At 38.7% G+C, this 11,049-nt stretch overlaps 1 protein-coding gene across 1 annotated transcript; it reads right to left on the reverse strand.

Moving 5' to 3' along the window:
• Window positions 1-3,431: 3,431 nt before the first annotated feature.
• MSTN (myostatin) lies at window positions 3,432-10,424 on the reverse strand. Its single transcript, XM_074910491.1, has 3 exons — window positions 10,017-10,424; window positions 7,423-7,796; window positions 3,432-5,096 (listed from the first exon to the last, which is right to left on the reverse strand). The coding sequence occupies exons 1-3, from the start codon at window positions 10,387-10,389 to the stop codon at window positions 4,716-4,718; spliced, it is 1,128 nt and encodes a 375-aa protein (XP_074766592.1). The 5' UTR covers window positions 10,390-10,424; the 3' UTR covers window positions 3,432-4,715.
• Window positions 10,425-11,049: the final 625 nt, after the last annotated feature.

Below are 11,049 nucleotides of genomic sequence, written 5' to 3' on the forward strand. Positions count from 1 at the left end.
CATTTCTTTCCAGAACGGGTTGTCAGGCATTGGAATGTGCTGCCCAGGGAGGTGGTGGAGTCCCCATCCCTGGAGGGGTTTTAGAGTCGTGCTGACATAGCGCTGAGGGATCTGGTGTAGTTGGGAACAGTCAGTGTGAGGTTCATGGTTGGACTGGATGATCTTCAAGGTCTTTTCCAACCTGGATGATCCTGTGAATGAGCTGTACTTTTGCACTTCTCCACAGCTTTCTTCCACAAGTTTTCTATAGTAGATGCTGGCAATGTCACCTATTTTGTGATTAATTAGAAATAGCCAAGAGTGAACAGAGCTGTACTTCTTGCCTATTCAAATTCAGAAGTTGGCCTGTAGCCCTAACTTCTTCCTTTGGATCTCACCAGGGCTTTTATAAACTAAACAGCAGAGACAATGAGCACTTTAGTGTTTCCAGAGCTTGTTAACATCTTATTTTTATGGATCCAAACATGCTACACATGTATTTCAAAGGAGAGGTACAGTCTTAGTGCTTGCAGGGAAAGATTGCATAGAGAAGCAGATGCAGTCACATTTGTAGTTTATTGAGTGTTTCTTTGCCAATTCTTTAAATCAATGAATAGGTAGATACTCGTGATGTTAGGAGACACTGTTGCTGTAAATAACATTGTTGGGATGAAGATAACGTGCAAGAGCATGGCTAACCTGGATCATTTCAAGCAGATAACTAAGGTTCTTCATGACAGTTTTTCTGACTTACATAGAGTATTGTTTTAAACTAAACTTGTCATGTAAAGCTTCTAGTTAGTGCCTTCCATAACCTACTATTCCCTAATTTTAAAAAAATTATTATTCCATAAATTTATAAGTGGAGGTGGGATGATTTGGTTATTAAGTTTGTCCATCCAGTACTTCACATTATAATACCCTGCTTTGTCTTGCTATAACTTTAACAAAATCTGACTGAACTGTCCAAGGCTAGTCTCGGGCTGATCTCTTTTTAAAAACATTTAGCCAAAAGAGCTCATTCACATCCAAGAATGAGTCAATCCAATAATCTCTGTGGTTAAAAAAGAAACCACCCTGAAAAAAAAACTACAAAAAACCCCCAAACATCAATGAACAAAACCCAAACCTAGACTCTACAGAACTGAGGAAAAACTACCTAACACTATGAATGGAGTTGGCCTTTAGTTGTTCCTTTGAAATCTGATTGTATTTAGCAAAAGAGTACATCTGTGGAAAATTTCAGTTCACATATGCTTAGTGGTGAAGACTTCTGTGTCAGCTGTTCAACTCCCCAAAGGCTCCATTTGAGCAGATGGGAAGGTTTCCTCCCCAAACCACAGCATTCAGCAGAAGCAGGATGAGTTGAATCTGGTTAGTGGGCAGGAGGGCAATACTGCAAGAAGGCTGCTCTCCCTGTGAAAGGGCCCGTGGGGCAGAGTGCGAGTGTGCTGTGGGCTGAGGTGGGGTGGGACATGCCATGAAAAATGGGAGGGAAAGTGCTACTTGAACCACAGCATAACTGGAACTGGGTAGGAGGTAGGTGGTAGAATAGCACTGGCAGAGAGACTGGCTCATGTTGGGAGGGGAGGACCTGGGCAGTAGAGCCAAGGAAGAGCTGAAGCAAAATCAAGATGAGGGACTGCCCTGTTGCAGGCGTGCATAAGCATCCTGGGGCACTGGAAAGCTGGATTCTACCTGTGTCATTCCTATGGGGGTCTTATGATACCAGGCAAGGAAATGAGGCTGTTTATTTCTCACAAATTATCCCTCACTGCCTTTTTGTCTTTCTAGGTACAGCTTAACAGTGAGATTTGAGTGACACATAAAGCACAGATGCTGCTGAAGTCTTTAGGACCTGAGCCTTGGAAATATAAGGGTGTAAAATAAGAACTGAGTGAATCATTGGCATCTCAAATTGACTGTCAATAAACACATTAATTATGGATCGTTCAGCAGCTAAAATCAACAAGATCAAAGCTCAGTTGCATGTTCCTTGAGCAGTACGTGAGGTCAATATTAAAAACATGGGAGCCAGGACTGCTTTACAGTAATTTAGTTTGGCAAAATATGAAGGACACACACTGCATAAAATTTCCATGGAATAAAATTTACCTGAACGTCAAGGTGGAATGCTGGTTGGAGTAGATGTTTTGGGGAATTCATACTATTTTTCTCAGTTTTGGTTTATTTTTGTTTTCACTGATACCAGCAAAAAATATTCCATCACTTGTGCACCGCATTTGTGCAGGGTACAGTTATCACTAGGCAGCCAGTAATGCTACTTATATGGGGGTAACTGAATTTGCATTAGGTTTAGTTTAGCTATCGTGAGTAAAAATAATTATTCAGGTGTCATAACAGACTTTGGTGGAGTCTTTACTATCAGCTGCTGCTGCCACACCTCTGAGGCTGTTGCTATGTGACTGCTGCATATACAGTTTTCAATGGGCAACATTACAGCCAGGGAAGGTCTAACCACACAGTATACAATGGGAGTTAATTGAAGTCTCCAAACAGTTTAAGAGGCTTTTGGTATGCCTCATGCAGAGCGAGACTATTGATAGTTCCTATGAGCAGGATGGGGCTATCTGGTGCCTGAATGTCACAAGTCAAAAGTTAAAGAGCAAAACGTTGGTGTCCCTTAAAACCAGTGGAAGTTTTGCCATCAATAAACCTAGGAATTCTCCTGTAATTTTGTAACTTTGTTTTTTGGAGAGGAAGGAATTGTGTTGTACTTCTACTTTGTGTGGCTTCACCACGACTGTGTATTCCAAGAGATTTAAAATTATCTTTTATTTACTCTGATTGTGTTTTGTGGGAAACTAAATTAAAAGTGTATTTAAGGGTTCCAGAGACCTGCTCTGATGAACTACATCAGGAGAAGCTGAACATTTGCTTGATGCTTGGACACAGCTGTAGCAGAACTCCTAATCATTCAAAAGAGATTGTAGAAAATCAGTTTGCTTTTAAGTTTCAAACCTCATCGCTCAAAACTTTAGATCTTAATATCCTTACATACAAATTTTTAAAAAGCAGAAAACCCAATACAAAATATTTACCACCTAGGCAGAAAATATATAGAAGAGGAAGGGAAAGAAAATCAAGTATTTTTTTGCCATTTTAAGGTGGTTTTGCACAAAGGAAAAATCAAAACTGAATTCTGGAATAAAACAAAAATGTGTATCATACTAATGTGAAAGTGTTTTAACAGTGATTGTGTTGTATTTCACATGTGAAATAAAATGGACTTTATAGTAAATAGTTTTTTTTAATTTCGATTAACAATTTTTTACCATAACGAAAATGTACAGAATTTGGGTGGAAATCTGTGTACTATGTTGACTCAAATAAAGATAATACTTTGCTGCAAACTTTTAAATATAATAAAATGCATTTAATAGCAATCTTTTGTGGTATCATCATTATTTATGGAAATAACATTCAAAGCATGGAAATTCAGTTGTGGATCAAAATGACCATAAAAACAGTAACCCAAAGAACCTTATAAACATGTCAACACCCATCATTTATCACAGATGGCTCATACCAATGTAAAAAACATACAAAATGTAGTATAATTCTCAACACATGGTTTACTTTGTTGCATTGTTCCTACATATTATTTGTGTTAAAATCCAGGAAATAATATTATGAAGAGAATATTGTTTTTTGTTTATTAAACTAAAGTACAGGTTAAAGTCATTCTTTTCTTGCGATGAACATATACCAACAGAGATTAAAAAATAAACATTTATTTACAAAATATTGATGCATACATATTACACAAGTCAGTTATATCAAAGTGGTTTTTTTAAACAATATCTGTAGCAACCAACTATTTGCATTGGTTTATCATAGTGCAAACGGTAATGTTGCAAAGGCAGGTTATAATGTGGGATTACGATCTGATTGCTAGACTTCTCTGCTGCCTTTTGTTTTACTACATCTAGAAAACTATTCCCTTTCATTTAAAAAATATCTATTTCTTGCGAATGTTGAATAGTGTACCTGAGGATAGGGCAAATTCATTATTAGTCTAAATTCTTTCACTTAGATAACTATCTTTCTATTTACTCAGCCTGCTTACGTAGCACCATTGCCATTGATTACTAACATACTAAGGAGAAAAAGGAATGGAAACACGCTAAATACACTATGCCATCCCTAATTTCAGGATTTGTCCATTTATGTGGAATTTCATCTGATACAATTCACAATTCTGCACTATATATTCAAGTGTTTAAGGATGATTCTGGTGGTATTGTGTAGTGGTGTATATGTTACCAGTATATATTTTCCTGTAAATAGAATATTAAGTGAAGCTGTGAAGAAATGGACTTAAAAGCCCGCTCCTTCCGTCCTCAGATGAGAAGGAGCTTGCTTTTGATTACCAACATGTACTGAAACCTGCATATAAATTTGAGTCTGAATGACTGAATATTGATTCCCTCACAATGTAAGAACTTCTGTGTTAAATCCGGTGATTTTGATTGTAGCTTTTCTGTTTCACTGGCTCAAAGCCAGCCGTCAGGTAACTATATCGTCCTTTAGTTCATGTTCTGTAGCTGGTGCTGCACTAAATCTGTACGATAGCCTATCATACAGCATATAGGATGTCGACAATGCCTAGCGTACGTAACTTCACAGTTTCAAAGACTGGTAAGGGGGTATAACTTTTTTTTTTTTTTTTGGTAGCTTCCACAATTTATGAAGCAGTGGATCTAACGATGATCTCATGAGCACCCGCAGCGATCTACAACCATGGCTGGTATCTTGCCGTATATTATTTGTTCTTTCCCATTGAAGTACAGCATGTTTATGGGGGACATTTTGGTGGGGGTGCAGCAAGGGCCTGCCGAACCTCTGGGGTTTGCTTGGTGTACGAGGTGAGTGTGCGGGTATTTTTGTAAAAATACAAATTCGCATTCTCCGGAGCAGTAATTAGCTTTGTATCTTTTAGGTGCAATAATCCAGTCCCATCCAAAAGCTTCGAAATCCACTGTCAGTGGGTAGCGACAACATCGGGATTCTGTTGAGTGTTCATCGCAGTCGAGGCCAAAATCTCTGCGGGACCGTTTTGGTGTGTCTGTAACTCTGACCTCTAAAAATGGGTTCTGTGACGAGAGAAGGAATCGGAAGCATTACTGAGGTAAGCCTAAGTTCAGTTAAAACATGCAAATAAATAGTATTTCAGACAAAGATACATCAAAATAATATTCTCAAATCACGCCTGCCACAAAACTTTATTCTCCTGCAAATCTCTGCTACAGTTGATCTCTGTTCAAGGATTTCTCTTGCTCTTTCATGCTGATGACCAGCATTTCTCTGCTGTTTCTCTATAAAGAGCTTTAATTTCTGAGCATCTGTTCCTCAAATCACTATTGTCTCAGTGCTAGCATCATTTCTGTTAACTGCTACAAGAGTGTTTCAGAAATTTGGAGGATGCTGGATTTTTACTTTTGGTGTGGGTTTTGTTTGTTTTAAATGCCGTAAGTAGAGAAGAACTCCCAAAAGGAAACAAAGAACTCCAAAAACTTTTAAAGGCCAGGACCAACTGGTGTTGGTCTCCTTTTTGTGAGTCCTTCTGAAATTCCCTCCACCAAAATCATATTGAGTTCAGGCTTTCTGGATATCAAAGAAGGTTTCTTGTCCAGACTAAGGGAGACAAAATTTGTTCTGTAATTGCTGTCGTGTTTGAATGACTGCAATGGCAGTAGAAATGAGTGTTTCCCCTGCTAGTACAGGTTACTTGTATTTCTCAGCTTTCCCCTCTGCGAGAGGGATGAATTAGCTGTCCTGGATTTGGAGGGCCAGCTAACATTTTGACTCCTGAAACAGCCCTGTGGCCAGGAACATAGTTCTGGCATATCTCCCATCCACAAGCCTCCCACCAAAGGTGTGTTTCCACAGTCACTAACTGAGACAAAAGAAACCACAACCTTCACAATCACCCATTTTAAATGTTCCTGAATTTTCCTCCCTTCCACGCACTGATTTCAGCCCTGTGTGTTGGTTTTCCACTGACTGGGCTGTCCCGTGAAGGAAGCCAGTTCCTTAGGAGTAAATAATAGCCCAGCTAACTTTTTTATGTGGGTTTGTCCCTTCCGCCTTTATGGCTGCAAGTTGTCCAGCTGCTGGAGATGCTCCTCCAAAATGTAAATGATATGGAGAGGGGCTTGGTGAGAGGAGCATCTCTGTACCAGGAGCTGCCAGAGAGGAGCCAGAGGGAACACAAGAGAAATTTCCTTTCCCGTTATCAGCCATACATCTAACCCTGCCTGCTGCTGAATTGATTTGTTTTTATAGGTGATGATAACCATGAGTTATCCACGTGTGTGAAAACACAGCGTTGGGTATTTGAATGGATGGAGGTGGTGAGGGTGTTCCTTATCGTGATATCCAGCTGGCCTGTTTCAGGTGTGGGAGATCCACATCTATATTGGATCTACGATTGAGATATCACAGTCTTTTTCCTTTAAGTTCTTTTAACTGCATTATACTAGTAAGAAGTTAAACATAACATAGCTATCTAAATACAGTTGGACTCCATGATCTTAAAGGTCTTTTCCAGCCTAAATTATTCTATGATAAACAGATTGATCTACAGCGTAGAAGTAAAAGTAAAATAATATTCTTTATACTTTACTCAAAAGGAAGGATTTCTTTTCACTCATCAAAAAGGTGATTGTTTCAGCTGTGGTAGGTTCAAGAATTTTTATAGGTTGTAGGCGATTAGTGATTTGCAGAAACAAATAACAAGGAAAATGCTATAGTTTAACTGGTGCTTTAATTTGTCCGTCTATACCTGAAGAAACCAGACAGTTATTCTATGCTCTTTCTCATCATTATGACTCATTTATTGTATCAAGCAGAATTTCTCTATTTAAACATTTCTAATAGGTGGAACGATGCGCTCTGTCACATACCGAAAGGTACAGAACTTAACATTATGAAGAAGATCTGCTCTCACCTTCATAAACATAGATAATCCTTGCTGTTGTTAATAGAAAATATATGCATGCAGGGTAGGGAGAAACTCCCTTGCTTTCTCAGCACTATCAGAGGCAACTTTCCTATCAATGAAAGAATCTAAGGACTATTCTTTTAGCTGTAAAATAACTATTTATTAAGCAAACTTGAAAACAATGTTACTTTGATCGTACTATCCATCAGTAATTATCAAAACATTTTCTAGTTGATGACTCTCAACGTCCCTCTGGAGTACTGCAAATTGTCTCAATTTTTCATATAGGGAAATGGAGGCACAGGAATGCTATTGATTTTGACATGATCAGAGAGCAAAGAACAAAAGAATTGGATATACAGAACTTTTACCTTCTATTCCCTAAACAATGTTTTCATTTTATCCTTAAAACACAACTTAAATACTTTCCAATAAAATGCAAAATATTTAAATGGGATTTTTCTAAATAAACTTACCAATCCATCTTCACCTGGTCCTGGGAAAGTTACAGCAAGATCTCGTCCATTCTCATCAAAAGCTTTTATTTCGATGCCTAAATTGGATTCAGGCTGTTTGAGCCAGTTCTGCAACACTGTCTTCACATCAATACTCTGCCAAATACCAGTGCCTGGGTTCATGTCAAGTTTCAAAGATCGAATTCCAGTATATCTTGTACCGTCTTTCATGGGTTTAATAAGTCTCAGGATCTGCACAAACACTGTTGTAGGTTTTTGGACTTGCCTCAAGTATATCCACAACTGTGCCTTTACTACTTTGTTATATTGTATTTTAGAGCTAAACTTAAAGAAGCAACATTTTGGTTTTCCCTCCATTTGTACAAGAAAATCAGCTATAAATGAATGGAAAGAACAGATTACTGAACAGGGAACAAAAAGAAATATGCATATAAAAACCCGATTTTTTTCCAGACCGTGTAGGAAGTCTTACAATATGTTATAAACAGTACCAGTAACAAAGTGGATTTAACTTAATTAATTTTCTGCGGTTTACGCTCTACAGCAAATTTAATGGATGTCAACAAAATCATTATGCTATCACCTAAAAGTAACATCACATGACAAGGAACTGATGATCATTTTATAAACGGGCTACAATGAGATTTGGCAAATCATTTTCTAAATAACTAGTTGGTGCCTTGTGCTCCACAGGCTAAGCAGAGCAGAGGTGTGCTCAAGCTGAAACTCGGCAATGATGGACAATCACGAGGAGATGCATGCTGTGGAGGACCTTCACGGTCCTCAGTGTGCTCGGGGCTCTGACCAGTGGTACCAGTGCTGTGGGCTGACCTGTACAGCTGCATAAAAGCCTCCTTCCAACAAAAGTTACCTGGGAAGAGGGCACAGCCTTCACTTCACAGTGACTACTACCAACTCACATCTGCTAGCCATCTCCCAAGGGCCTTCATAAAGCAACTTTGCATACACTGACTCAACATGTGTGTGGTGATCTAGCTATTTCTGATTTACTAGATAGTCTCAGCGTGCTACATATCATACAAACAGAGGCAGCCACGGGCAAACTACACAAACACTTTAATTTCTTTTCTCAATGGGAAAAAAAATAATTAAGGGAGTATTAATCTAAGGATCATTTTGTTTTCCTTTCAGTTGAACAATATTATAGGAAAGTCATGTGCAGTGCTACATTCCTCCTTCCTGTAGCCTACGACGCAGCTGTCATACCTAGTCATAGCAATATCTTTCCATGCCAGGATAAAATGGGTAATACTAATCTTAAGTGGTGCAGGGCTTTGACATTCATAAATCTCACCACTTAAGATACCTGTCTCTTTAGTGCATTTAAAATAGTTCAAGGGCTTTTTATAAAAAGTAGGAAATGAACTCAGTTCAATGAAGGACAATGACTTTTCTTCAGTCACTGTAATAATGTAACAGTTTAATTAAAAATAGTTATAAAGCCTTGGACATAAGAGGCTGGAATAAGACTGCTGACAGACCTCGACTTTGTGATAAGGCTGCAGTAATATATTGCTTTTAAGTACACATCTTATTAATTAAGTTGAAAAATTTTACAGCTAAAGTTACTTTTTCATCGATGCATATATTTTTAGTCGGCTAGAGCTGCTGATATTATTCTAGTATGTGTATTCTAACGATATCTGTAACTGCTAACATGCCTTATTATGATATTATTCTGATATTATTCTAGTATGCGTATTTTAACGATATCTGATAACTGCTAGCACATCTTGTATGTCCTGTCATCTTTTTTTCCTTTTTGACATCATATTCGTGTTATTTAAAAAAACCAGCTGCCATAGCCAAATACTTTAGCTGATGAAGAACATAAGATACTATAGTATTAGCTGTGCAAAAGATACTTGATAGGAGCCATAGCAGATGTTTAGCACTCAGAAGATAACTCAGAATCTGCTCATTCAGTAAATGCCTTCATTCTTCCTTGGCACGACTACTGGAGCTGATTGCTATAGCACGGACATTTTAACATTTAAATCTGTTACACACATATTTGCTTTAAATATATAGTTTTAACTCAGAGGTGGGTGGTGCTAGTTTATGGGATCAGCAAAGGAGCAAGAATTTAACTCCATACTTGCACTTGCTATAACATGTTGCAGTTAGGTAGGTCTAGTGCTCTAAGCTGTATTTCTGCTGATTTCTGTTGCTCCTAAAAATACTGGCCAGTGAAAGCTCCCTCAGGAAAATAGTTATCTCGTTATCTGCACTTGCACTTTGTATCTGGGATAGGAAAAGCCCTGAGTACTGCAGATAACAAAGTCAACTAAACTGCAGACTTCCCTTTGCTTTCTAAGGCAATGGGCAAATCCTAAGTGCTACAGGGCATACATGTTATAAGGAGCCAAAAACCAAACAGTAAAACAAAGGATCGCAACACAGTCATCTGAACCTGGCTCAAATTCTTTAGAAATAACGCTCTCCTCCCTCCCTCTAGCAGACTTCAGCCAGCAGCCTGTTGGGAGAGCCCGAGGAGGAGTTGCGTGGCTCTACAGCAGGGAGACAACTCTCTCGGAGGAGCGGTGGGAGGCGAAAGCAGCAGGGTTACTTACACTCCGTAGGCATTGTGATAATCGTTTCGGTGGTGGCATGATAGTCATCGTCTTCCAAAGAGCCATCGCTACTGTCGTCTCTCTGGACATCATACTGATCAATTAGTTCCTGTAGTGGAGGAGCTTTGGGTAAAAGTTGTTTAATAACATCCCTGCTAATGTTAGGAGCTTGTTCCAGACGCAGTTTGCTGAGGATTTGAATTTTTATGGCTTCTATTCTGGAAGATTTTGTATTCTGTCTCCACGTACAAGCATTGCACAGTCCATCTTTTTCAGCGTTCTCTGTGGGCTGACTACTGTCATCAAGAGCCACTGGATCAACTGAAATCAGCATGAACAGGTAAATATAAACATAGATCACTAGTTTTTGCATGATCTCACATTCAGTGCAGCGTTTTTCCCTTTTTCTTTTTTTTTTTCTTTTTTCTCCCTCCCCCTTTCCCTTTCAGTACTAAACAGATCCGTGAAAGCAAATGCAATCTGAGAGACAGCTTGCCACACTGGTGTACCTTATATATTCCAAGGGGGCTTTTTATACTCCAACTTTGATTAGGCTCATGTCGTCAAACCCAACGATTGGTTGCTGTCCCAACAATGAATCTGGCTGTCAGAGGGTAAAGCCCTGTCGATCACAAGTCACTAGACAGCGTTTAGTTACAGCCAAGGGTGAACTGATTTATCTGGGTGCTTCATAGAGGATATGTCTTCGCATACTGAAAGGATATATTTCCCAGTATTGTGGGCAGCAGTACTGAAAGACAGCACTGTCATTCTTAAATATATACCAACCATGTACTTGTACTATGAATCAAGACAGACCACTCTCTAAACTTGCTTTATGCTTCTACTGTTTTTTTTTTTGACTTGAAAGTTTGTGCTATTTAACAGAAAATCCCAGGGGATTACTGTTAGCAGGCAGGGAAAAAATACTTTAGAAATGCATTGCAAACATTGCCAACTTATGTTGTTCAACAACTAAAATAAATTGAGCGGTTCACATTTCAGAAAACTTTAATGGGTTTTCCTGCTAGGT

Source organism: Athene noctua, chromosome 7, assembly GCF_965140245.1.
Source record: "Athene noctua chromosome 7, bAthNoc1.hap1.1, whole genome shotgun sequence".
NCBI lineage: Eukaryota > Metazoa > Chordata > Aves > Strigiformes > Strigidae > Athene > Athene noctua.

Coding starts and splice junctions, on each gene's coding strand:
- MSTN (XM_074910491.1), bottom strand. CDS start 10,389: ATGCAAAAACTAGTGATCTATGTTTATATTTACCTGTTCATGCTGATT. Junction 7,797..10,016: donor TATCACAATGCCTACGGAGT/GTAAGTAACCCT, acceptor ATTCATTTATAG/CTGATTTTCTTGTACAAATG. Junction 5,097..7,422: donor GACCAGGTGAAGATGGATTG/GTAAGTTTATTT, acceptor CTCTCGTCACAG/AACCCATTTTTAGAGGTCAG.